Consider the following 27656-nt stretch of genomic DNA (forward strand, 5'->3'; position numbering starts at 1 on the left):
AAGACATATAAAGGAACAGGGATGGGGTGATCTACTCCCAGTCTCCAATGAAGTGAGCTGTAGCTCACGAAAGCTTATGCTCAAATAAATTGGTTAGTCTCTAAGGTGCCACAAGTCCTCCTTTTCTTTTTCCCAGTCTCTAGTGGATACATCAGAAAAACATACAACTCAATATGAATGGAACACAGGATAGCAGGGGAAGCTATAAGGAAGGGCTATGGGAGGAGGGGAACCCAGGACTCTGACTTGCAGCTCCCCCTTTTATTCCAGTCCTGGCTTCCCCTCCTTCTCTCTGCTACTACCCCATAATCCTTCTTTGTTGTCCTCCCCCACACTGTGCCATTACCTCGGTGAACAGCATCAATTGTGCTGACCAAGCAGCACTGTTCTGTCAGTGCAGCTGCACCTACACGGGGCGTTTTGTCAGCACAAGTGTGTCGTTAGGAGGTGTGGTTTTTTGCACACCCCTGACTGACAAAGCTGTGCCCTAGAAGTGTTAAGCATAGATGAGGCCTGAGTCCACGCTGGGCTGGTGTAAACTGATGTGAGAGGAGAATCAGGCTCAGTATGCGTGAATGTTAATGTCCTTGTGGGCCTTGAGTTCCTTTTCCTGATTCTCCATTGCCCTACACCTGGAGCTGCCATATAAACGCGTGCAAAAGTGAGCGGAAACGCTACAGTTCTAATTTTGAAGCATTTTACATCCACTTTGCACTTGTGTAAACAGCAGCACAAGGGCAATGGCGAATGGGCGCAGGACACCTATGCGGCGATTTCTTCTCTGCACATTCAGAAATCCCTTAGGCCGGAGGAGTTTGTGATCCGGGATCAGCCCTCTGAATCCACAGGGAACAAATGTTCTTTAAAGAGAGCTAATCTTTGAACCCCCGTCATCACCTCTCTTTATCCCTGTGTTGTTTTTCTCCTGATTGGTGGTTTTGCACCATTCAAGAAAAATGTACCAGTGAAAAAAATTTGTTGATCAAGCTATTTTCTGTCCCCACCTAAGGGCCAGTCGGGCCTTCAGACTAGGAACCTGGCTTGTTTGTGCTTCCACAAATTCACTGACCCTGAATGGGGCTGAATTACACCCGTGCATTGGAGAGAGGAGTCGGGCCCTTCATGTTTGCTTAAAGTTATTTCCTTTATTTATTTAGAGTTTGTTTTGATTTTCGTCTCTGTGTTTGGCAGGTTTATTTGGCTACGGCTCAGGTTTCTTTTATTAGCCTTTAAAATGTGGACTCAGGTTGTGTTTTGCCAGAGGCTGGGAACAGGCGACAGGGGCTGGATCACTTGAGGGTCCTCTGTTCTGTTCGTTCCCTCTGGGGCACCTGCATGGGCGGCGGGTAAGGGAGGCTGTGCCTCCCCAAACAGCCAGGCATGGCCCTGCCAACACTTCGCCCCCCAGGGCACCGCTTTGCTGGTTCCACTGGACTCCAGGGGCTGGGGCCACACCGCCCGCCTTCCCGGGGCTAGGGGGGCTGCAGCGGCGCTGCATGCTCTCCCTTCTGGCACTCCAGGGCTGGGGGGTGCTGCGAGCACTAGCCAGCCTGGGGCAGGTGCCAGTGGCTGCCATGGGGTGGCTCTGGGTTCCAGGGAGGGGCGGAAGGGGCGGGGCCTTGACTGGAAAGGGTGGGGCTGAGGGCTAGCCTCCCCCAGCCAGCAGTTCACGCTCCGCCCATGGGCACCTGTCATTGGCCACTGTGGGAAGACGGGCTACTGGGTTAGATAAACCTTTGGTCTGACCCAAGTCTGGCCGCTCTTATCTTTGGATAGATCAATCAATCTTGGGGGTGGGGGCTGGATGCTCAAAGTGCAGGGACGGTTACAAGGGGTCATAGATCAGGCCAAAACATATGTTTAAAAATTTATTCAGGTCACTGAGGGATGCGGGTCAAGCAGTTATGACCAGATTATGACCCCCCCCCTCACTTTTTTCAAACCACTTTAAACTCCGTACATAGGCAGGTGGCTAGATTTTGATCTCAGGAACATGGATGCACCTTGCGAGAGGGACCTTTTACAAATACTTTCAATGGTAAGGGCTTTTTTCCTTCCCTGTTCCCCTCTAACCTTCTCTCATCCACTCCAACCCTCCCCCCAAGGAGGATCCAGTTTTATCTCAGGATATTCCTCCAAAGAAAATTAAGAAATCCCGTGGTGAGGGCGGCACTAATCCGATGCGTGTCTTTGCTGCATTCAAATTGCCGTGTTCAGCCCTCGCTAAGAGCCTGCAAAATTTGCACCCACTTCTCTTCCAAGGAGATCGGCTCCGCACCAAAGTAGTAAACAGCGATTGAAACTCGCATTCCCAAAATCCCAAGCGGCTCTGTCCTTTCCTATTGGAGGAGAAGTTTAGGGGGCTGAGTCATGGCTCTGGAGGAGGCTCCTCCTCCTGTGAGGTGATTGGGTCCGTGGGCCGCCGCTGGCTGCCGTTCCGCCCGCCTGGAGCTGTATGAGAGAGCAGCTGGCGGGGGCCGCGGCCGAGGCGCGGGGCAGGGCTCCGTGCGGGCGCGCGGGCTCTGCGCGGCTGGCTGGGTTGCTGAGCCCTGGGGCGCTCTAGAACGCGGATGCGCCCGGGCGTTCCAGAGCCCTGCGGCGTTCGAACGTTCGGCCCTAGAACCCCGGGGCCGCGACCAGCTGCTGTGACGCTGACGCCTCCAGGGGCTGCCCGATCCGCTATGCACCTTCAGCCTCCGGACAGATAACGCGACCCCGGGACCGAGCGCTGGCGCGGACGTCGCAGCACGGCTCCCCCGTGCCCCCGGGTGCCGCCACCCCAAACAGCACCATGATTGTTGCCGGCTCCGATGGCTGCGGCTGCACGGGCATCAAGGGCTATTTACCCTGCGAGCAGTGTGGTGATTTGAGGGCTAAACAGGTAATGGAAGAGGGAATACCCCGGTTGTTTTTTCCGGGAAGGGTCTTTGCTCATTTTCCAGTCTCCTCCTCTCCTCTGCTGTCCCGGTCTGTAATTTAGGAGCTGTTTACTTTTCCAATCTTAATGATTTGGGGAGGGGTGCGCTCCAGATCCAGCCTGGTTGCGTAAGGGATTCTGTAACATTTTTGACATGGCATAGTACGTTTTACCCCAGTTGCATCAGGCGGTGGACTGGGGGCGCAACAGGGGCGTGAGGATGGCATACCAGTGACGAATATGGGCGCGCTACCTGGGGTGATGAATCCCAGATCCGATGGGCAAACAGCTTTGCAGTGTTTCCATGTGTAGTGAGCTGAGGTCTGTCTGTCTGTCTCTCTCTCTGCCTCTTTGGAGGCAAATCAAAGTTTCCGTTTGACTTGTTGTTTGGCGAAGAGGGCACAAGTACAGACATGTCCCAAACGGTGGGCCAGTCATCCCTCGAAGGGGTTAACCAAGAAGTCTCAGGTTAGGAGGGTGTGGGGGTGGGTGGCTAGCTAATGTGGCAGCAGATCAGGGGGCTGAGACCACTTTTTAAGAATCACTCTTTCTGACTTCTAGGAGAACAGCCCCTTCTAAAGTTGACAGATAAGTAGAAGTAACTAACTAACTATACCTTCCCTTCCCAAAGGAGTTTTCCCAACCCCAGTTCCATCTTTTATTATTTTATTTTTATTGTTTTGAATTTCCTGGCTTGAATACATCTGGGTCACTTTGAAAAGCCTGGCAGGGCTCATTAAGATTTTCTTTAGCTTCCAGCCTTCACTCCAGTTTAAGAAAAGGATCCCCCCTTCCTCCATATTTTCCCCTCCTTCAGAGATGTGAAGGAGATGAGTCTGCTCCCCTGGGTTACAGAAACCTCCTTTGACTCTAAACTGCTAAATTCTAAATCGTCATTCTCAAGCTCCTTTGGGTTCAAAATGGCCCTTTCATAATATTTACCCACTTGGCTCTTGGGCAGGGAATTGTATTACCTTAAGGCACAGCTGCCATCTTCAGTGCCCATATTCAGTGGGGCCCAAGTGCATGCAGAGCCCTCCGAATGCACTTAGGTCTCTTTTGCTAACGCGGTGGGACCACCTGTTTGGAATTGTGCAAAGAGGTGCTCCCAAGAAGTTAAAATGTGGCTTGTCCCTTGCAGGGTGCTGAGGACAAAACAGTAACTAAAAGCTTTCTTGAGGAGGGGGCGGGGTTGCGTTTGAGGGCCCTGAGAAACTTCCGTGGATTAAAGGCCACCCTCTCTCAGTTGTCTGAGGAGAGAAGTGAATTAAAATAATCTTTTGTTTCAGGGGAAATAAACGTGGGGAAGAGGCAGGTGCAGATAAGAAGGGCAAATAGAATAGAACAGGGTTATTGGGCCCTGTGCAGTTTCTCTACTTGGTTTTCGTGCACTCTTAACTGTTTGGCCCCGTCTGGGCACCTCGGGGACTTGGTAGTTAGTTTGAGGCAAACTCTGCGTGCAGTAACCGATAGCCTACAAAAATGACAGAAGCTGGGAGGGGAAACCGAGGCATAGAAAGGGGTAGAGGTTTAACCAAAGCTGCACAGCAGGTTGGTGCCAGAGCAGGGAATAGATGACACAATACCCACGTTTCCCAAGTGCCAGTCCAGTGATTCTTGGCACACGGCTTTTATCATTCTTGTCTCGCTAGTAAGGTCTAGTAGTTACATAGAGAGACCTTGGTTATTTCCAGGCACTGTGCTTGTTTCTGAAGATGGCAGAATTGAATCCTCTTGTGAACAGAACTTCATTGTGCAGAAAACGTTTGTGTCTCATGTAGACCTGGATGGGGGTGGGCAAGAATATAAGCTTTCTCTTCCCTGACCTCTGCTAGGGAGTATTCAAAATAGATTTTCATTTATGGAGGAGCTTGGAATTTCACGCTAATCCACAAATGGTTTGGGACTTGGGAGTGGTATAGAGAAGCAATCACTGTGTCAGATCCTGAAGTGCTGTGAATACTAGTATTTGGTGCTTCTAAGGCTTTATTATTAATCATGTTAATTGTGCAGTGCCCATTGTGCTAGGCGCAGTACAAAGTAGCAGACGGTCCTTGTCCTGAAGCATTTACAATGTAAATATAGGTTTCAGAGTAACAGCCGTGTTAGTCTGTATTTGCAAAAAGAAAAGGAGGACTTGTGGCACCTTAGAGACTAACCAATTAACTAACTATAATTGGTTAATGTAAATATACGAGACAGACCCAGGGTGGGGAAAGAGGTAGAACAGCCAAGAGGAGTGAACAATGTCATGGCAGCAAATTGTGTGTTAATTCCATGGTTTTTGTTTTTAAGGTAGGTTAGGTAGGATGGGATGAGCTAAGTGGAAAGAAAAGTGAATAGGGAGGGGACACTAATGGAAAAGGGGATGGGGTCAGGGGTTGCAAAGTGCTTTAGGAACACCAGAGAGACAAGGTGGGTGAGGTAATATCTTTCACTGGACCAACTTCTGTTGGTGAGAGAGACAAGCTTTCAAGCTCCTACAGCGCTCTCCTTCAGGTCTGGGAAAGGTACTCCCAGTGTCACAGCTAGATGCAAGATGGAACAGATTGTTTAGCACAAGTAGTTTGCACATATTGTAAGGGACCATTCAATTTAGAGTGGTCCATTAACACCTCTGCAGTCATAGGAGAACAGAGTGGGTTACAGATTGTTGTAATAAGCCATAAATCCTGTGTTTACCATGAATGGTTCCTTAGAATATGTGCTAACTACTTACACTAAACAATCTGTTCTGTCTTGCATTTAGCTGTGACACTTGGAATAGCTTTCCCAGACCTGAAGAAGAGCTGAATGGCTTGAAAGCTCTCACCAACAGAAGTTGGTCCTATAAAAGATATTATCTCACCCAGCTGGTCTCTGTAATATCCTGGAACCCACAAGGCCACAACTACACTACAGAGGGGTTCTCAAACTGGGGGTCATGACCCCTCAAGGGGTCGTGAGGGTATTACATGGGGGACAGCCTCCAACCCCAAATGCCACTCCACCATTTATAATAGTGTTAAATTAAAAAACACTTTTTTTATATTTATACGGGGGGGTCGCACTCATAGGCTTGCTGTGTGAAAGGGGTCACCAGTACAAAGGTTTGAGAACCACTGATTCTTCTCACAGACATCCCTGCAAGGTATTACCCTTTTCTACAGATACGGGGGGGGGGGAATCAGAGGCACTGTGGCTATCCTGATTTCCAGCAAGACTGCAAAGCAAGCTGGTGACAGGTGGGAATGGAACCCAGGATTCTGTATGTTCAGGCATGTGGTTTAATTACTAGAGGATGCTTCATCTTAACAATACTAATGCAACTCTGAATCTGCCAGTCCCATGGGTGGCCCATCACATCCCTTCTCCTCTAGAGGTTAGCATCTTCCTTGCCTTAAGGCCAGTGCACCAGCATCAGAGCTGTTCAAAACTGTGGGAATTTCAAAGCTTCAGCAAAAACCTTGCCAAGTTTTCTGTCTTTCAACCAAATACATTGCGGGCTGAAATCTTTTGAATTTCAGAATGTTGACAATTTAAATGGAGGGGGGGGGAAAAAACCTATTTTACAAAAAAATAGGGACACTTTCTCCTGGACATTTTTGCTATTTCCCCTCCTCTTCCCCTGCCCCCACATCAATCAACTCTACTCCAGACATAGGGGGATTGGGGCTCCCACTCAGAAGCTGTGGAGTTTTGTCCCCAAATTAATACACTGTAGCTTTTAAGTAATAATGTAGAGCCCTAGAAAGGGAATGCAGTTGGAAACCACTGTACAGCAGTGAAGAACCTACATCAAAAAATTTATCCCACATAGTTAGGGTGCAAGATAGGAAAAGCTGTATAAGAATGTTTAAATAATGAATATATAACAATGAATCTGTTAGTGTAACGCTGATCTCTGCAGGTTAGGATCAGAACTGCTTAGCTGTCTGTCTCAGGCCATGTACTGCTACACCCAAAAGAGATGCCCTTTCATCTCAACTGTTAAGGGTAGGAGGGGCTGAGTTCTGTGCTTCCTCAAATACAGTGAAGCCATCCTTGTATTGGGACTAATATGCAATAGTGTAGAATTTCATGATCTGCACTTTTAAAGCACCTTTCATTCTGAGAATTCATGGACAGGAACTAGGCTGCCCCAATGTGCTGGCATAGTGGGCACAGGTTCTGTAGGGTTTCCCTTCACCCACCCTGGAGATGCAGTCACCTCTGGGTTGGAACACAGCCGTGTGCACGCTGACCTTAGGTAGCGGTTCAGGCCTACAACAGAAGAATACTGTAACCAGCTGAAATGGCAGGTGGGGAATTTTTAGGGAGGCGGAGTGCAATGACCAGAGCAGGGATACAGCAAGGACACTTTTTGTGAAGGGGTGAGGAAGTGTCAAGAGATTGTCTAATGTTCCATCCGATTCATCACTATGTCTGAGGCTAGGTCGACCACTGACTTCGGTATAACTTACATCGCTCAGGGGTGTGAATAAGTGCCCCCCGAGCGACGTAAGGTACACCCACCTAAGCACTGATTTGGATGGGAGAGCTCACCCGCCAACACCGGTACCATCTCTCACAGAGGTGGATTTATTATGCCAACGGGAGAGCTCCCTCCTGTCAGCATAGAGTGTCTTCACCAGGGGTGGTGCAGCTGCGCGGATGTAGATTAGCCCTGACTTTCCTATCACTGCTCCCATCTCTCCGGATTCCCATCGGGATCCCTTTTTTTTTTTGTATAAACAGAGCCATAGATAATAAACTGGTTTCCTGGCCCTGGCAGTAATTCTGTTTGCTTAATCTTTTGGTGTCCTTCTCAGGCATGCTCTTTGCCAATCCCTCTCTAAGCTTTGGCAGTGCAGATACACTACAGTTCATCGCTTGGCACCAGACTTCCCACCCCCCGTCAGACCATTAGCTCTTGTTGCTGGGTGTTCTGTCTCCAGGAGCACCAATGCCAGATCTTTCAGTTGAGGAAGGGACTCCTCTGTGCTCCCAGGTAGTTAAAGCACAGGGCTCTCTGGAAATCAAGAGGCCTGGCATAAGCTGTTCTTGTGGCCTCAGGCAAATCAGGATGGTGGCTCCATGTCTCAGCTTCCCCTTTTGTCGAACAGGGGTAATGCAGTAGAGGGTGGTGTGAGGATTAACTGGCCAAAGGGAACCATAATGCACCAAATTATTCATAAACACATGAAACTAACAAATCGCCATGTTCAGCGTGTCTGAACAAAGGTTCAGTTAGTTTACAATAAAAGGAGTACTTGTGGCACCTTAGAGACTAACCAGTTTATTTGAGCATGAGCTTTCGTGAGCCACAGCTCACTTCATCGGATGCATAGCTATCATCCGATGAAGTGAGCTGTGGCTCACGAAAGCTCATGCTCAAATAAACTGGTTAGTCTCTAAGGTGCCACAAGTACTCCTTTTCTTTTTACGAATACAGACTAACACGGCTGTTACTGTGAAACCAGTTTAAAATAAGTACAGCTGATGATCTATTGGTCCTTCAAGGTATTTTGTTTCATGCCATCAGAATGTTCTCCTTTTGAAGAGCCATCTGGCACCTCTGACTGGGTGTTAACACCTCCTGGGGTGAAACATGCAGGGTCAATTGCATCACAGGAAACCTGCTTGTTTGTAACACCAAGCAGCCAGATGCAGAGGCAGCTTTGTAAATAGGGAAGGAAGAAGGGACAGGTAGTCCAGAGGGGAACTGCTGCTGAAGGGGAGATCAGGACTGAACTAGGGGTCTGCGAAGAGGGGTCTGGTGGAGGAGAGGGTGAATTGGGTAGTCTGGCTGGCTGGGCCGTAGGAGATAGGTGGGAATATGATAAAGGTGATTTTGGAAGATGGGGTCTTAGTTTTTCCTTTGCTGCTTAACTGCCTAGGACAGGTTGGTTATCAATGAGTGAGCCAAAGTGTATTTAGTGGGATGCTTCTTGGAGGTGGGGTCACTGGAGCCGATCTCCCTGTATATAAAAGCTTTTGACCTACGGCTGAGGAGTACATCCAGAGCAGATTGCTCCTGGGGCCCTTGGCAGGGGAAAAGGGGGTGCACAGAGTGTCTCTGGTGGGCCCTTGGGTGATTACAGAGGGGATTAATCCTTCCTCAGGGTGTCTCTTTTTCCTTCCCCTTCCCTTTTTGCCTGAGCGAGTTGGTTTTGGGGATCATGCTGGGAAGCGCAGGGGCTTGCTGTGTGTTTCTGGTTTTTTGCTGGGATTTTCCATGGGAACCTTGGGGATCAGGTGCCCAAGTCCCACTGGAATTCAGTGGGATTTGGAGGCCTAACTCCCTTGGTTGCCTCTGACTAGCCCAGTTGTTGTCCTGTGGACCATACAGATGCTGATCACCGCCTCTTCCCCCATTGCCCTTCTTAACTTGTCTGTCTCCGGCAGCTGCTATGCAACTGGTGGTGCTCCAGGCATTCAGAAAGGTGCCAGCAATGAGTGAGACATGCCAGCCTGACCGTGTAACTTCCTGTGTCTCAAGGAAGTGCTGTAATTTGATTGGCACGATTGCTTTGCTGCAAACATGAGCTCCTGCCAGACTCCTCTTTGGGCATTTGGCAACCCATACCCTGGAATGTACAGGTGTAAACCTGGCCTCCTTGGATTCTTGAAGAACCAGGATTGGCAGAGATCACTAAGTGGCATCTGTTTCCCTGTGGGCACATTGCATCAGTTAAAAGAATAATAATAATTAAAAAAAAAAAGTCCCAGGATCATCGGCCAGAATAAGCCTATTAGCCAGGCTGGGCAGGGATGGTGTCCCTAGCCTCTGTTTGCCAGAAGCTGGGAATAGGTGACAGGAGATGGATCACGCGATGATTACCTGTTCTGTTCATTCCCCCTGGGGCACCTGGCACTGGCCACTGTCAGTAGACCGGATACTGGGCTAGATGGACCTTTGGTCTCACCCAGTATGGCCATTCTTATGTTCTAATTTCCCAAAACTATTCAGTCATACACAGGCCACGTTGGATCAGAACTATGCTAACTGCAACCACCTTGCACCTGCTTGTTGCTACCAGGATTTGTTTCCATGACCAAAGCGGACAGGGTTTTTTTTTTTTTTTTTAAAGAACTAGTCTGCAGAGGACATCTGTCCATGAGAAGTATCTAACGCACCTATCACTGGGGTATGTAGCTGTTGATCAACAAAAGATCAGAAGAGGTATTGAGGGGTTTGTAGATAGTAGAGAAATGGATACAATAGGTTCCTCCTGCAATCAGATGATTGGAGAGGAGTTATCGGTAGAGTACTTCACGCGTATACGTTGTTAAAATAAACCATGGCTGGCTGATCTGTTTGAGGATGTGGGGCAGATCAGAACTAAGGCCTCAGTTTCAGTGAAGCACTTGAGCGTGCACTTAACTTTAAGTCCCCGAGCAGTCCATGGAAATCAACTGGTCTATTAACCTGTGTAAAGTTCTGCATGGGATTACGTACTTTGCTGAATTTGGGCAAAGGGAAATAAGGGATAACTTAAGGACTTGTTTGCACTGAGACTTTTGCACCGGTGTAACTGGCCAGGTTGCACTAGACTCGTGTGACTTATACTGGGGTGGCTTATGCTGTTACTGGGGATTTTTGCAGCGGTGTAAGCTGTATCAGACCATCCCTTGGAGGAAATGGTGTAGGAAAAGTCTAAAGAAGTTCTGAAAGGTATGAAGAATGGTAAATGAGCTTGCAGGTGAGCTGGAGGAACTGAGTGTAATGAACTTCAGCAGAAATTGGGTTAGTACATGGAAAGACATTTAAATTGACGGAAATACACAGTTGAATGATAAACATGAAGGGATGGAAAATAATCATACTTTGCTCTTCAGTAGTGCTTTTCATCAGTAGTTCTTGAAATGCTTTACAAAGGTCAGTGTCATTATCCCCATTTTACAGATGGGGAAACTGAGGCACAGAACCATGAAGTGACTTGCCCAAGGGCGCCCAGTGGGACTGTGGCAGAGCCCTCTTGGGCCACTCAGTCTGCCTCCCAGACAGGTTCAAGCCCTTCATGAGAACCTGTGTTTCCTCTAGAAATAAACACAACGCTGGCCAAGGTGTGCTTGGGAGCAACCCTTTGCTCTTTGGAGGTCAGGAGAGACTCTTGCTGATTTGGCATTTGCAGTGATAGGGTTTATTGCCCAGAGTGTGTTTGCACCCTTGCTTCGTTCTGCTCGCTTTGTCTAAAGGTGCCTGACTCGGGTGGTGTGTGGCTAATGGTTTTTTCTGCGTGCAGTTTTCCTTAGAAATATCAGGGTTGACTGGTTGCTGCAGGGCTGGTGGGTGCATGTGTGTTTGTTAGGAGAGGAGTTTTGTGAACTATCCCCTTGAGAGAAGGGGCAGGGATGTTGAATCTTTAACAGGCAGCCTTTTTCCCAAATGTTTGTTGGGCACTGGAGTTACCCAGTTGTGGGGCTTCCCACTTACCTACGCCCTCTCCTCACAGTTTAATCATTTTGAATAAAATCTTTTCCTCTGCTCCCATGTCACAAGGGACTGAAAGCTGGGGAACTCCATGAGTTCTCTGGTCCCCGTAGAACCTCGAGGGTAGACGAGAGGTGAATTTCCAATGTGCAAAAAATGAGCAGGATTTTTTCTCTTCCAGCGTGTCCATTATAAAGGGAAGGGGGGGGGGGGGCGGGTAAGTCCAGTTTCCCTCCCTTCCACCGTCCCCTACATGTCTGCAGGTCTCTTTTAAAGCTCTCTCTAGCTATCCCAAGTCCCTGTGTGATGTGGCCCTTTGCCCCTCCAGTCCATACCCTTCTTTTTAATCCTAGAATCTGCTAGGCAAGATTGCTGCCCGCAGCAGGTAACGTCACTGTGAACTTTAGTAACCCGGGTAGGCTGGGATGACAGCCTGGTGTGATTGGCTGACTTGAATGTCTGGTGACAACCAGCAACCTGATTCAATTAGGTGTCACAATGTGGGCTAGTTCTCTCTTGGACTGGCCTATCTGCTTCCTCCTCTAGATGCTCTATGCCTGCTGTTGTCATTGGACTTTGCTATGAGCCTGCCCTGAGTCCCTCTGAGCTGTTACTTGTGCGTCTGCGAGGGGTGAGGGAAGGCAAAGCTTAGCCTGCAAAAGCACCATGCATGTGCCTCTCGGCAAGGGCTTGGCTTGGGCCCATCCTGTGCAGTGTCCGCTCGCAGTCCGCCTGTGTCTGGAGGTGGAAGCTGATGAACCCTTTCATTCTGTCTCCCCCAAAGGCAACATGTCCCATCTCCTCAGGGGGCTGTAGGAAGGCAGATGGGGGTGACTTTACCATGGAGCGGATCAGTTCCATGCTAGGTGATATGCAGACTTCTGGTACAAGATGGTTCCTTCCTCAGGGAACTTACAGTCAAAGTTTGGGTTTAAAGAAAAATGCTTCGCTCTGTTGGTTAAGGCTCGGGGAATGAGGAGTTTGTGGACAGTCTCTTCACTGATCAGTTCCCCATCTGTGAAATACTCCCCATCTCATGCAGATGATAATGCTCCCTTTCCTCCATCCTCTGTTAGATTGTGAGCACTTCGGGGTAGGGGCTGCCTCTCGCCTGGTCTGTAGCTCATAGCAAAATGGAGCTCTGGTTTCAGCTGGTACCTCTAGGCGCTGTTGTGATCCAAGCCACGCATTTCCCCCTAGGCTTTGAAAATTGGTACACGAATAAGATGCTGTTTGTGTGAAAGAGAAAAGAGCAAGTCTATTTCACTCCGTTCTGCCCGTAAAACTACAAAAGAGAGAAACATGGGGACAAAAGTACCATAGAGCAGAGAGTGAGTCAGCGTGTGTACGAGTGAGGCAGCTTTAAATGAGCCCTCCTCCTTGACATCTCTAGTTCTTTGCTTCTCCCTCACCCTTTCCCAATGCCCTCACTCTCCTCCAGCTTCCGGGAAATTGCCTTTTAAATTTTAAATCCCCTCCCAACTGCAGCTGGCCCACTGTCATGGTGGGTTCAACCCAGTGGCACAAGTGGCTGCAACAAGGTGGAGCTTTACACCAAATGGAGAAGTTCGTGGCTTAATTCTGGAGCGACTACACCAAGCCTTTGGAATGGCTCTATGCAGCAAGGTGGGGACAGTCACCCTGTCTGCCCGAGATGTAGATGGGATGTGTTCCCCTTGTTAGAGATCCTTGAACCACAGTTTCAGATCTCAGGGTCTTTGCCCTCCCAAGGAAAAAAGAAACAATTGGATTCAGTGCAGTTTACTGCGTGTGGGAAGAGGCTGAACCGGAGTTTCTGTCTGTTTGAAATCAGTGCTTAAAGATCTTTGCAAAAGTTAAAGGGCTTTGCCCAAGAGTTCTTGCTTGAGGCTTCAGAGTAACAGCCGTGTTAGTCTGTATTCGCAAAAAGAAAAGGAGTACTTATGGCACCTTAGAGACTAACCAATTTATTTGAGCATAAGCTGAAGTGAGCTGTAGCTCACAAAAGCTTATGCTCAAATAAATTGGTTAGTCTCTAAGGTGCCACAAGTACTCCTTTTCTTTTTGCTTGAGGCTTGTTTGCTCTCCCTTTCTTCCCTGTGCTCTGTGTGGCATACTGTCCTCCACCCCAGAAGGGGCTGCATTTTAGGGATGGTGTCTGTGTAGTGTGAGTCACTCCTTGTGGAGTGACTCCAGTAATGCCACTAAAGCAGTGGGATGCAGCCACTAGGCACTGAACGGCCCGTCCTGATCCTGCTCACAAACACCTACCCCTCCCACACGTACCCCTGGAGGGCAACGGCAGCAGTCACCGGAGCATTAACCATGTGTACAGCTGGAGGAATCCGCTACTGAAAAGCAGCTTTAGGGACTGAGAAGCATTTGTTTGGAATACACTGGTGTCCTCAGTGCAGCTATGCATCCCCCCCTCCCCCTGCAAAAGCATTAGCACCCTGTGGTGCTAAATACCTTAATTTACCTAAAGCATCCCCAGCTACAGCAGCTGATGCCTGTAACCATTCAAAGCTAGCTGCTGCCTGGGGTTGTCTGTGAGGGCCCTGTGGCTTTGGAGTTTGCTTCCTCTTCGTCCAAAATGGCCCTAGGGTGACTTTCAGGGCATTAGGGAGGGAAACTTGGGCTTCTGCATTGCCTGGCTTGTAGTCATTGGCTGTTTCACTCTAACTGCTCTGCACTTACGTTTGGGGGGATTAATTTTCTGGTGTGTTCCTTGTTCTGTTGGTCGAGGGCTCCTAGCACATTTGGATGAGGACTCTATTCATGTGCATTCGGAGCTCACACCCAAACCCCTAACGACTGCAAGCTAAACCCCGTTACCTCTGGATCCCCTTCACAAATAGCTCCCCCTCCTGCAAGCTGCTTCTAACCTGATCCTCCAGACGACTTAAACCACCCTCGCTTTCACTGAGCGAGACCCGCTTCCCTCAGCCCCTGGCCCATGTAATTCAGAAGCAACGTACATGTTTTCTCCCCGCTCGTCGGCAAAGATTGATGGTGGGATCTGGGCCTGACAAGTTTCACCATCAGTGGCAAATGCCAAACCTGAGTGGTGTTCTGACCCCTCGTGCCGGGTTGCAGTGCCATCCACTGCCAGCCCAGACACGAGCAGTTCTGTGGGTGCGTTTGAACCCACGTTAAAGCCATCTATGCTATCACGTCTCAGTGCCTTGATTTCCCTCCCCTCCCCCCCTGCAGGGTGCTCCAGGTAACCTAAGACCCAACACGGCATAAATAATTAAAATCACTGGACGATTCAAGTGAGCAAAGTGCATCTTGTAATGCCATTCTGCTCTTTTCATTTGTGTACTCATGGGTTCAATAACTCAGCACTGAACTGGCTGCTACAGTATAATCTTCCACCTTTTAGATTCCCTTCTCTGTATCCTGAAAATCGGGGGAGTGGGGAAAAAAGCCCTCTAGTTCACTGAAAGGTGAAATGCAATCGAAGCTGTCCTGATGTCAGGCTAGCTCCGTGAAGCAAAGCTTTCTGTGTAACAGAGTCAGGTTATTTCATCAGGCAGCACAAGTGGCCGTTACACCAGCCCTGCTAGGGGATATCTCCTGAAGTGTTTCTGTCAATCTTCCACCTCCTGGCCAGAGGCATCATGTGGGCGTGTGGCTGGTAAATTGCAGCACCCCTGCTGGGGCGGCTGGCTCATGTGGAGGTGTGCCTGATGCAAACCCACTTGGGGGATTGCTGCAGGCTTGTCTGGAGGAGGGTGCACAGAAAGAGCAGCTCTGGATACCTCATCAGACAAGTCCCCAAAGTAGCCAGGTAACTGCATGAGTCACCCTTTCCCATCCCACTGCCTTCACCTAGGAGGGAGGTGCCAGCTCTGATTTGTCCCCCCTCTGGAGGGAAGGCAGGCAGCTCTCACCCTGGCAGGATTGGGACGTCCCCGGTTTCTTTCAGCGCCACGCTGGGCAAGGTCTTAAAGTCGATTCCTTTTTTTTCTTTCCTAGGACAGAAGAATAAAAATCCCCCGGCAGCTGGGAAGAGGCCCAAGTTCCTTCATCCCCGTGGAAGAGGTAGGATATGGGGGCTTAAAGCAAATTGATTTCTCTCTGAGGCTCCTGGGGGCAAATGTGTTTCCCCACTCTTCTGGGCTGGGGCCACAGGGGAGACTGGAGGTCTGATTTCCAGCCCCTGCTTGCCAGGGTGTGAGAGCTCTGGAGGAAGTGATCTGTTTGACTGCTTAGTGCGTGGGGGTGGTGGGGTATCTGTTTGATCCACCTGGGCCCCCCAACCAGCTGAGCAGCGTGGAAGAGGGTTGGGAAGGAGTCTGTCCTTGTGGATCAGTGCCGGTGGGGATACCTGGCTGTACAATAGATTGGAATGGGAGCCGTTGGGGGGGAGGTGGTATAAGATTCCCCTTAATTCGCTTTCTGACCACCCCTCCCACCATGGCCAGTCGCTCTCCAGCACGTGGGATGGTGAGAGTCAGGGAGGGGTGGTGGGGAAGCAGCAAAGCTCAGCCCTGGTGCGTGGCACGAGAGGGCCCCCTGTGACAGCAAACCCCGGGCCCGCCGGGAGGGAGAGGTTCTTGCTTGCCACCTGCATGGGGCTAAAGGTCTGGCTGTGTGCTGAGAGCAGAAGAGTGTGGGCCCCTGTGACCTCTGGCTCTCAGCAGGCTTCCCGGGGCTTCTCCAAAAAGACGGAGACCTGCCTAGGCTCCTGTGCCAGGGAAGAAAGATTTCTTCTCCAGTCCCCCCACCCCCACCCCCCATGTGGGGAGGCACAGGAGGGGGGATCTTTGTGCTGCTTCCACTGGATGTTTCAGACCATCTAGTGGCTGGGCAGGGGTCTGAGTTATGACCCGGATTTCTCTCTCCGCCTCCCCCTGCATTCGCTGCTCCACTGTGCCTTGTGTAGAAACAGGACTGTCCCCCTTGATCCCCAGATGGCAGGCACAGCTAGGTGTCACTCCAGTCAGGTCACTCTCTTCCCACTTGGGGAGTGGGGGGCTTATCGATATCCTCTAGGCCAGGGGTTTTCAACCTTTTTCTTTCGGAGGCTCCCCCGAATATGTGTTTAAAAACTCCACAGCCCACCTGTGCCACAACAAAGCCAGGCTGGTGTTAGGGGGCCCCATGCCACAGCGGCCCCCACAAAGCGACATTGCTCAGGCTTCAGCCCCACGTGGTGAGGCTCAGGGCCCCAGGCTTCAGCCCCACGTGGTGGGGCTTCGGCTTTCTGCCCTAGGCCCCAGCGAGTCTAACACTGGCCCTGCTTGGAGGCCCCCCTGAAACCTGCTCGAGACCCCTCGGGGGCCCCAGACCCCTGGTTGAGAACTACTGCTCTAGGCAAAGAGCGTTCCCTAGGTGTGCTCGCAGGCCCTTCGGCAGAGCTGAGCGCTTGCTTCCCGTGGCTCCGTGCAGCAAGAGAGGGGCTTTCCAGATCACCCCGCTGCATCGTTGCTTCATTTGTCCAGCGACCTTCACCATGCTGCTCACAAACAATGAGCTAATTGCAGCCCAGCTTGTTCATGCCCCTCCAATTGCATCATCCGCCTTTCTAGCCCAAGGTGGGGGCCGAAGGAGGGTGATTAAACAACTCCTGATCTCCCTGTTATGAGACCCAGAACTGCTCTGGTTCTGTTGCCCTCTGGGCAGGGAGCCACCTCCTCCTGATTCAACACTGGCCCCACTGCAGCTTCCAGCAGGCCTGTCAAGCCCTGGCTGGCGTATCGCTATGTTCTCGGGCTGGCTGCACGGACAGTTTCTCCTACCACTGACGTCAGGGTGCAGAGCTGGGCACCCGCTACTCCTTATCAGGGCTCTCTTGTTGTTGTAACCCATTGTAACCCGGCCTGCCGTGTGCTGGGGGGGTGTGGCGGGGGAGGAGCCGGCATGCGGAAGGTGGGTTGAACAAACAGATGTGTTGCATCAGCTGGCAGAGCGCCAGGCCTGCTGCAAGAAACAGATCGAGCCCTTCTCGAGCTGGGTTTCTATTGGTTCCTCCCCAAAGCCCTGGGGAGCCCTGAGAGGTGGGGCAGTCCCGCTGTTAACGCAGCCAGTGCTGAGGGCCCTAGGAAGATGAGACGGGTTCGCTGCTTGTTGCCTGTAAGTGCCGCGGACGGCAGAGAGGAGAGCTGGGCGACAGGCTTGCTCCAGGGCACACAGCGTGGGTGGCTGAGCTTGGCACTTCCTGGGGCCTGGCTCTGCCCTCGGACTCTGCCTGCCTTTGGCTGTTATTAGTCCATGTTTGTATTGCACCTAGGAACCTCAGCCCTGGACCAGGCCTCCGTTACGCTAGGTGCGGTACAAACACCCCAAGAGAGTCTGTGCCCGAGGGAGCTTGCAATAAAAGGGTATTAGTTCCTCCCGGCTTTATAGGGTCTCTTCCCAGCACTGCCACGGCTGACTTGGCAGGACTCGAGGCACGTAGCTTACCATCTTGTCTAATATGGGGTGACTGGTCCTGACCTCCTGGGGGGTTTGTGGCCTGACGGTTGTAACGTGCCTCTAGGCCTGTAGATAAAAGGAGCTGCCAATGCAATCCCTAGCAGTCTGTAAGAACTAAGTGATGTTACTGTGTGCCGAGCATTGTTCTCCATGCTTGTTACTGAAAAGCCCCAAAACAAAGCCATTGTTCCCTGAAGCCCAGACCTCCTGAACTCCTGCCCCCGCCGGCTGTGGGGCAGCTGGAGGGTAGGGGGCAATCAGTTGAAATGACCCTGATGCAAGCAGTGCCCTCTGGGGACAGGCCTGGACAGTTAGCTGGGAAGCTTGTGCTGTTAGCACTTGGGTCGGGACAGTTGCCTGTCTGACCCGCATCGTGTCCCACGATAAATGGGGCTGGGATCCTCCTGGGGCAGCTGGATTCTCAGCGTCTTTCTCCCCGCAGATCCTGCAGGAGGGCATGGAGAGGGCCCAGCAGCAGCTCTTCATTGAGGCGTTCGTCTCCACGGGCAGGGTGGATAACATCACCATGGTGATGGGGCTGCACCCGGAGTACCTGGCCAGCTTCTGGAAGACCCAGTACCTGCTGCTGCACCTGGATGGGCCCCTGCCTTACCACAAGCGCCACTACATAGCCATCATGGTAAGTGCCTGGCGGGAGGCAGGCACTAGGGTCCTGTGGGCCAGGGCGCTGCGGGGAGGGATGGGAACGGGTGAGTATCTGAATGCCTGTAGGAGAACAGTTCATGGTGCTTTAGGGGGTGGAATTGGGAGCAGGGGGTAGAACTGAGCAGAGGTAAATCTGGGGATGCATATCTGGAGCAACTTGCTAAGCAGGAGACGGATTGGGCCCTGGCTAGGGTCTCCTTGGGGTGGGGAAAGAGACCAGAGGAAGCATCAGAACTGCCCTGGCTTGAGTCCATTTAAAGATTCCACTGGCCAAAGCACTCGCGCGCCGTTCCCAAATCCCTGAAAGCTGAGCCTGCCCTCAGGAAAACAGATTCCATTCTCCCTGCAGCCCCGTCACATTGCTAAAGGCCTCTCCATAGTAACAGATACACCTACCTGGAACAGCCCCCGCTCAGGACAACGCTGTTGGAGATCTTCCTAATCTGATCTGCCTGCCCCTTTCTGTCCTGCCGTGAGCATTCATATCGTTAACGGTGTTGGTGTGCAAAGTATTGTGGGCATCCGAGTTGGCACCCAATGAAAAGAACGGGGCAGCTCATATCGCTGCCCTGTCCTGTCAGCTCTCGGCAGATGCCCCCACGTCAGTTACACTTGGATCCCATATGGAAGGTTTTCTTTATAACCAGAGCAGCTAGAGACCAACTTTTCCTCTCATTAAAAAGATTACTGAGAAGCTGGAGAACAACTGAGGTCTGTCTGTGTCTCCCCCCAGTCCATCCCACATCCCAGGCTTGGGGACATGCGGCCCTGGAGACTCTGCAGAAGGGAAATGCCCTGGGCTGACCTGGGTCGGGGGAGAACTGGCTGGATGATGTGCTCTCTCCCATCTCAAATGTCCTTACCATAGTCACTGTCTCCTCTGCCCTCACCCCTAGGCAGCGGCCAGGCACCAGTGTTCCTACCTGGTTGGCTTCCACGTGGCAGAGTTCCTGAAGGTGGGCGGGACCCCAGACTGGCTGCAAGGCCTGCACTGTGCCCCCCAGAAACTGAGGAACCTCAACGAAATCAACAAGATCCTAGCTCACCGGCCCTGGCTTATCACCAAGGAGCACATAGAGGTGAGTGCCCGGGGAGGGGAGCTCTGGTGTGTGCCCAGCAATAAGCAACCTGGGGGAGGGCTGCTTTTCACTGCTGGGCCACAGAAAAGGGGGAAGAGGGGAAAGGGCAGCTTGGTGTCGCGCTCGTACCTGGGATGCGCTGTTCTGAAATGAAGGATGCAGAGTGCTGGGGGAGAGGGGCCTATGGCTCTGGGCTCTCCTTCAGCTGAGCGAGCTGCTGCATTTCCCCGCTCGTAGGGAGGGAGGGCAGGAATGGGGAGGGCGCACCACCCTTCTGAAGGCCCTTCCTGTTGCTCTCCTTCCTCCTCCCCCTGGTGATTCTGCGACCAGCCGGCGGAGAGGTGCTGACACAGGCATGGGGAGCGAGGACACAAGGGGGGCTGAGGGTCTGCAGTGGTCTGTGCCCTGCTCCCCTCTATCAGCCCTGCACTGGGTCTGTCAGGGGATATACTCGCCGCATGCGTCCCCTCTGGGGAAGAGCTGACCGGGGAATGTGCGTGCGTGTTTCAGGCCCTCCTGAAGACGGGTGAGAACAGCTGGTCCCTGGCAGAGCTCATCCAGGCCCTGGTGCTCCTCACACACTACCACTCGCTCGCCTCCTTCGTATTTGGCTGTGGCATCAACCTGGAGACGGACCAGGATGGGGGGCACGCCTTCCAGCCGCCTTCGCCACGCAGCTGCGACAGCAGCCCTGCCTCTGAGGACGGCGCAAGCGGCTCCAGTGTAAGTCGGGGGCCCTCGAGCGTCCCTCCTGTCCGTGCAGAGCTGGTGTCTGGTAGAGCCGTCCCCCCAGCCGCGGCAGAGCTGGGATGGGGGTTGCAGAACACTAGGGGTTAGGGAAGGGGTTTCCTGCTGCCGCGTGGTGGTCCCGTCATGGGGTGGATGGGTTAGGAGCTCGGCCAGTCAGCTACCAGTCATTCCATGTGCTGGTCACGGCAGTTAGTTCCAGAGCCTGGTGCGAACGACTACCAGGGAGGGGGTTACATCTGCAGCCCTGCAAATCCTTCCCCAACCAAACCCCAGGAGAGAAGGGGCACCCCAATTCCTGCTGAGATTGCAGCAGGCTAAAGCCCAAGCTGGCTCTAACCCAGCTGCAGTGCCTGCCCTGCTGATGTGGCTTCTTTGTGGCCTCTCTTACAGCCCCAGAGAGGAGCATCCGAGGGCTGCCATCCACCGTGTCCTCCTCACAGTGTAAGGGTGGATTGGGAGTGGGGCTTAGTGAGGAGATGGAGACGTGGCTGGAACCTTTTTCACTGCAGCTATTCGGAGTGGTTCAGCAACCCATAAGCAGCATGGGGAGGCAAACCATAAATTAGAGCAGCCCTGGGACTGCTCTAAGTGACACTGGAGGTGTGAAGGTGACTTGCCCCTTCCCTTGGGCTGTGCCTTCTCTGCAGTCCCTCCTTAGGGTTGTAGCACAGAATCTAGCCCACAATAGGTAGAGGCACAGGGCCCTGGGTCGCACCTGAGTAGTGTTGGGCACAGTGCCAGCTTGGCATAACACCGTAAGGATGAACGTAGCCCCAGCAAACGTCCCATTGCCAGCAGCCGATTGCGCTGGATAACAGGCATGTGGTCCCTCCAAGGGCTCCTCTCTGCACCTACATAAAGGGGGTGTTTTGTCCTTGGAATGAAGTTGGGTGCATCCCTCTCCCAACCGCCGTTGGTACTGACCCTGCCCGCTCTCTCTCTTTCCGTGTCCAGGGCAAAGATGCCATGCAGGAGGTGGAGGTGCTGATGGAGAGGATGAAGCTGCTTCAGGAGTGCCAGCTGGAGGAGGAGGGGGTCACGCAGGAGGAGATGGAAACCCGCTTCGAGCTGGAGAAGACGGAGAGTTTGCTTGTGGCCCCCTCGGGTGAGGAGGGAGGACGCGCCGGGCAAGGGGCAGAGGCACATGTCCCAGCCAGGTCCAAAGGCTTTCGGTGGCTCTTCTGCATTGGCCATAGTCTGTCACTGGCTTAGCTTGGTGGGGTAGGAAGGACAAGGCCTCTCTGCCACGGTGCTGCTGCGTGATGCTCAAATGCTGTCGGGGGAGGCAAGGAATCCTCCCTGGCGGGGCTGCCAGCAGCTCCCTCCACACTGGCTCTGCTCCCTGTTCTGGGCACAGCAGTAGCCCTGTCACGGATTCCTGCTGTCGGATGTAATTATCTCATGGGTAATTGCTGAACAGTGCGGTCTAAGCTAATTGCACCTCCCATTAGGGCAGATCATGGCAGCGGATTTGCTCTGCAGAGGACTGTGCCAATGACTCAAAGCTCAGGAGTAACATGGGAGGTGGCTCTGGGTCTTCTTTGCCCCGGGGCCTCGATAGGCGCTAACGTCTCTGTGGGCTTTTGTTTTCCATCCAGTCGACATTGCTGAGCACGCTCTGCCTCCCAGCGTCCTGTGCTTCGTGGAGGATCCCGAGTTTGGATACAAGGATTTCACTAGGAAAGGAGAGCAGGCCCCACCCACCTTCCGAGCTCAGGTACCTTCTGTGGACTGCTTGCTGGGGCTCCCCGATACGGCCGCCCGGCAGCCACGGGAAGGGGAGTGGGGCGGAGCGAGTGTATCGGGGTGACTGCACGCACTTGTCTTGCTCTTGGCCATTCCAGCCCCTCTGTCTCCCTCCTGTGGCTGAACCAGGGGCCTGGCCACCTCTGCTGCTGCGGCTCCTCCCTGCAGGTGAGGCACAGTGGGTGCAGAGCAGAGGTGTTCCCAAGGGTGACGGAGCTGGAGCACTGAGCAGGCAGCAAAAGGAAAGTGGCTTGCGTTGGGTGCCCAGTGCTCGGGGCTGGGGCAGAGTAAAGCAGTGACGCAGCCGACCGGGGCATGCTCTGATTCTCCTGCCTCCTGGGTCTGCAGGGCTGCCGAGCTCTCTCCCCGACAGCCAGACGTGTGGTGTGCAACGTCCGCAGGGGACAGGAGCAGCAGGACTATCTGATCCTGTTGAGGGCTGTGGGGCCATACATGGGGCTGGCAACCGTCTGTGGGCCTGGCTCTGTGTTGCCATCACCAGCCGATCCCTTTCCGGGGAGCTGTGTCCTATGCTTCAGGCTCCTGTTTTCTCAGGAGGCCTGACCCCAAGTCCACGGAGAGGCTCCCACTCCCGTGGATGGGGTACTGGGCCAGGCCCTTGGCTCCCCTCAGGGGTTTTGGAGCCTCTGTCCCAGCATCCTTCTCCTTGCAGGATTACACCTGGGAAGACCATGGCTACTCGCTGATTAACCGCCTGTACCCCGACATGGGGCAGCTGCTGGACGAGAAGTTCCAGGTTGTCTATAACCTGACCTACAACACCATTGCCATGCACAGGGGGGTGGACACCACCATGCTCCGCAGGGCCATCTGGAATTACATTCACTGTGTCTTCGGCATCAGGTAGGTAACTGGGGACCCGCTGAGCCCACAGTGCCCTGGCCCTCAGACACACCCACTTCTCCCCTCTCCCTCTTTCCTTGGTTGCCCCAGGCCGGGAGTCTAGAGTCTCCAGCTCAGCTATTATTGGAGGGTCCCTGGGAACGGGCTCTGGGGCCTGGTTCGAATCCAGCCAATGGGCAGCTGTGGCCAAAGCCCTGCCCATCTGCAGTAAGCTGGTGGTCTTTGTCTAGTTACTCTGGGCACAGCTGTGTGTGGACGGCCTGCCTGGGATCACCTCGCTCACAGGCCCTGTCCCTGCAGTTTGGGATGGAGACCCATTGTGATTGGGAGGGCAGCGGGGAGGGGAGCAGAGGTGCCAGGGCTGTCGGAGGGGGAGGGAAGGAAGGCAGGAGGAGCTGGGCTGAGGCCCTATGGCCCTGGTCTCCCCTGAGGGTAAAGGGGATTCTCCCCTCCCCTCCTAGATACGACGACTATGACTACGGGGAGGTGAACCAGCTCCTGGAGCGCAGCTTGAAAGTCTACATCAAAACCGTGGCCTGCTACCCAGAGAAAGCCACCAAGCGGATGTACACCCACTTCTGGAGACACTTCAAGCACTCCGAGAAGGTGCGTCCCCTCCCCTCCCCTCCCCGGCGTGGGGGCAGCCCTGGCGCCAGGAGCAGGGCTAGGCACTGAGGTGGTCTCCTGGTATAACGAGGGGAGTGACTGAGGCAAAGCCGAGCAGCTTGTCACAGCCACGCTGGTCCCAGCCAGGGCCAGCGCTAGGCAATTGCTTAGGGCCCCGAGCAGCTTGGCGGGGGGCTGTTAATAATTAATGTCGGGGGGGCGGCCCTGAAACTATTCCTGCTTGGAAACTATTCCTGCTGATCCAGGCCCCTGTGCTCATCCTGCCCTCCCTGTTGTGGCACTGGTGGGGTGGGGGGTCCCTGCTGGAAGATCTCCCCAGATCCTAGCAGTGATCCCTCTGCCCAGTCCAGCGCTCAGCCTGTGGCTTTGCGGGAAGCTGTGCGGGGAGAACCCAGAATGCACCAGGACCGTTGTGCGGCCGCGCACTGTGGGGAGAGGGGATCCTCCTTCTCTGCAGCCATCCGTTTGCTGTCCCAGGCTCTCCCCAGCCCTGACGGAGCCCTCGTGCTCCCGCCTCCTGGCAGGAAGTGGAGGCGGCAGGCCGCATTGTCGCTGCGCCTCGCCTCTTGAGCACCCTCTCCTTCCGTTCCAGGTGCACGTGAACCTCCTCCTGCTGGAGGCGCGGATGCAGGCGGCCCTGCTGTATGCTCTGAGAGCCATCACCCGCTACATGACCTGACAGGGCTGCGCTCCCCACACCCTGCCAGGGCCGCGCCTCGCTGCAGGGGACGGGGGAGCCTGACTTCACCGACGGGGGTTTGGGATCCGTCGGGAAATACTCTGGGCCCCTGGAGCGAAGGGCCGGGGGGCTCCTCCCCCCTCTCTCCCCGGGGCCAGTAAACACCAAACTACTCAGCCCCTTCCCTGTGTAATGAAGAACCATCTCCGCCATGCCCAGTGTTCCCACGGACACTGCCCGGCAGGAGCCATCCTGCGCCCTCCCTGTGGGGCCTGTCAGCCGGGCTCCACACCAGGACTCTTGCTGCTGCCTTGAAGCAGACGTGCCTTTATAGTGTTTAGCGTGTCACGAAATCAGACTGAGCTCCCTCCCTCGCTGGCGGTTGCTGCCCCCTCTGTGCCTGGCATGACCGTCCTGAGGCCGGTGACCAGTGCAGTGGGCAGCAGAGAACTGAGCTGCCGTGCCTGGGACCAGGGCGCTGCTGAGGGGAAGGGCCTTGCCTCGTACCAAAGAGATCTCTGCCGGCAGGCTTACCTGGCTACCAGGAACGTGCGTGTCTCTCTCTTCTCCCTGCCCCCATGGCCCAGCGTGGCCTCTCCGCGTGTGTTGCCATAAGACTGGGAGCAGTCCTGCTGGGCACTGGCCATCTCACACGGGGGCCAGTGCGGAGAGCCAAGGGCACAAATTCAGCCAGCCTCATGCTGCTGCCACGGCCACCACACTACGTGTCTTCTTGGCCAAGTGTCCACTGTTCTTGCTCTCCAGAGCTTTGCTCCATGGAACGCCTCTGGGCTGTGGATGGAGGGAGATCGGGGCACGGGTGGGATGCCCCTGTCTGTGTGGCTGTTCTGCACAGTGCCTGCCTCAAAGGGCCGGCAGGCACTTGTCCTGGTAGGGTAACTGAAGCCCACACCCTCGTACACAGTGCTCAGCCCTGCAGACGCCCCGGTCAGGCCATGCGGTGGGGTGTGAGCCTCTCCGCCCTGGCAGGAGAGTTTGGGCCAGAAGCTCCTGCTGTCAGGGCCTGCGGGAGAGCCCCTGTGGCTGTGATCCCCTGCATTGCTGAGCCCCCCTGAGGAAGAGGCCACAGGAGCACCCACAGGTGTCTCCAGTTCAGGGCTTGGAAGTGCCCAGTAGAACCAGGCCTTGCCCAGGGCAGAGGGGGACAGGCTGCAGCAACCTGGATGCCCCCTGGGCGAGTTTGTCTGGCACATATCCTGTGCCCTCATGGTCCATGGCATGTGCAGCTCTGGCTCCCCTTCCTCTGCTCGGTGGGGGGGACATGGGGTCTGTGCTGTGTGTGCAGAGAGCTAAACAGGGTGACACCCCCCCCCCCCCACGGAATGTGCGTCTCTCCTGCTCCTAGCACCAGGCCGCCCTAGCAACGCGCAGAGGTTCAAAACTGAAGGAAACTTGGAGGCTGCTCTCTCCACCTCTTGCTACTTGTACCTGGCTTCGTCCTGAAACCAGCCTCATCCTCTCGTCCCACCCGCCTCCATCCCCTCTCCTGAGTGTCCCACGATTCAGCCCCCGCATTACCTACGTCCCTCCCACGTCGGGCACCCCCTCCTCTGTCCCGCTGAAATAGCCCTTGCTCTGAGGTCTAGGAAGCAGGCGGTGTCTGTGCTGCAGGTGGGGAGCATACACCGTGTGACGCTTTCTGAACAAGGCCTTTTTCTTTGTGCCCATCGTTTTGGGTCTGCTTTGCACTCAGTGTCCCGTGTCTGTTCTTGGTAAGTCGAGAGGGCCTGAGGGTAAATTCACCCCATAGCACTGCTTAGGCCCCAGTGGGGCCTATGTCCCACTTACCACCCTTTGTTCTGAAGCGGAACATAAGTGGTACGTCAGCCTAATACTAGAAACCCTGCACATAGGTGAATTTCCCTCCTCTTGCCAAAGACAGAGGGACCATTTGCCTCTTGCATGCAGCCATCCTGGATGGACTCCGCTCCACTCTGGACTCCACACCAGCACCAGCCATTCATTGCAGGAGTCAAACTGGGTGGGGATTTTCAGGGTCTCTCTTAATTGCTGTCAATATTTTGATTAGCTAGAAACACAAACCAAATTAGCCTGACTTGATGGCCGCTGTAAGAGAGACTGTAAAGAGGGCAAATGCTTCTGGGGTGATATCCACTTAGAACCAGGCATAGAGGAATTGAAACTTTTGACCTGGGGGCAGATCTTCTCTGGTCACCTTTCTTTTTTTTTTTTTTGGAAAGCATTACACGGTACAGGATATAGCGTGTGTGTTACATGCTGCATTGTAAGGCAAGGACTATGTACACGCACTCGGGGTACAGTGCATGTGTATAATAGATACACTCCATTGTAAAGCAAGGTTTGTGTACAGACGGGCTGGGCTAATGTGTATTTTTTTACACACACACACACACACACACACACACACACACACGCTCCTTGCTCTTGCAATGCAGTGTTGTGCATGTCTCCTTTCTTCTGTCTAGAGCCAATCTCTTTTCACAAACGTGGGGCCTTGTAGCTAACACTCTCCCCACGGCAGCATTGCACGGTCTGGCAGCTGATGCACTGTGAACTCAAAAGATGGTTGGCACTGTTTATGAGGTGGGCTGCCCCTGCTCCTTCAAGCCAGCTTCTCTTTCCCACGCTGGCGTGCGAGGTGAAATGCTCTTGCCCTGCTGGCAGGTTTGCACAGGGTAAGGTCTGGACAGCAGTCTCCGTTTGTGTTTGTGAAGTTGGCCGGTCCCGTATGCCAGTAGGGAGGGACGTGAAACTGTTCTGTGTGTGACTTTGGGGGGTGGGGGGAAGGGGGAAGCAAATGTCTGTAGCTTTATCCAGATGTGCCACAGCATTTCACACTCGTGCAGGTCACTGTGAAATGCCCACTGTCAGCGCTTTGCCGGTTGACAGCCGTTCCCTCCTTCCCACTCTTGCTTTCCCTGGAGTGACTAGTTTGTGGAACTGACAGCCCCGCCTGTCGCCGCAGTGAAGGACTGGTCGCTGAACCGTAATTCTGTGTAAGTTATTGGTTTTTTGGATGTGTATCTTCCCAAGTGGATGTGAAAATGCTGATTGTTGTGACTTTGTTGCCAAATCTGTGTTGATGAGAAATAAAGTTGACTTTTTTTCCAAATGCCTCTGTTGATTTCCTTCCCTGGGCTCTCTGCTTCGAATCACACTCTTGCGTCTGAAACTAGAGCAATGGGTGCGGGGGGTCTGCTCTGCCTTCAGGGAGTGCGAAACTCACCCCAGGTCAGAGCGCCAGCACTAGGCCTCGGCTCCAGGTGACCCATGTTCAGTGCACACTGGGTGCTGAGCACGTTGGAAAATCTGGCCGCTTGTGTAGGTCCCTAAAACGGGAGCTGAGCTCTCGGGTCGGTCACATCCCAAGCGCAGGGGACAAGCGCTCTTGGAGCTCTGGCCCCAGATATGCGTCAGCCGCGTGCCAGCCCTCTGCAGGGGGCTGTCAGCCATCCCAAACTTTGGGTGAGCAAAGCAAAAGCCCTTCCATGATTAGTGGCGCTGGGGCAGCTAAAAGCAGGATCGAGG

General features: G+C 53.6%; 1 protein-coding gene across 2 annotated transcripts; it reads left to right on the forward strand.

The window, feature by feature from the left end:
- The first annotated feature begins 1978 nt into the window (after positions 1–1978).
- On the forward strand, positions 1979–27240 carry SESN2 (sestrin 2). Of its 2 annotated transcripts, none has more exons than XM_043531946.1 (10): positions 1979–2038; positions 15273–15338; positions 18157–18354; positions 19277–19459; positions 19970–20182; positions 21164–21314; positions 21808–21926; positions 22629–22819; positions 23281–23425; positions 24039–27240. In XM_043531946.1, exons 1-10 carry the CDS (start codon positions 1994–1996, stop codon positions 24123–24125), a joined length of 1398 nt encoding a protein of 465 aa, XP_043387881.1. In that variant the 5' UTR covers positions 1979–1993; the 3' UTR covers positions 24126–27240. The 2 variants fall into 2 exon arrangements, with proteins under 2 accessions (XP_043387881.1, XP_007064889.1); XM_007064827.4 differs by lacking the exon at positions 1979–2038 and adding an exon at positions 2371–2881.
- The last annotated feature ends 416 nt before the right edge of the window (positions 27241–27656 follow it).

Source organism: Chelonia mydas, chromosome 19 (assembly GCF_015237465.2).
Source record: "Chelonia mydas isolate rCheMyd1 chromosome 19, rCheMyd1.pri.v2, whole genome shotgun sequence".
In the NCBI taxonomy this organism is placed as follows: Eukaryota; Metazoa; Chordata; order Testudines; family Cheloniidae; genus Chelonia; species Chelonia mydas.

Bases quoted from the DNA above. Each gene is read 5' to 3' on its own strand.
- SESN2 (XM_007064827.4), top strand. From the start codon at position 2,792: ATGATTGTTGCCGGCTCCGATGGCTGCGGCTGCACGGGCATCAAGGGC. The intron at 18,355-19,276 runs GTAAGTGCCTGG...CCTCACCCCTAG, and splicing joins GCCACTACATAGCCATCATG to GCAGCGGCCAGGCACCAGTG. The intron at 21,315-21,807 runs GTGAGGAGGGAG...TTTTCCATCCAG, and splicing joins TTTGCTTGTGGCCCCCTCGG to TCGACATTGCTGAGCACGCT.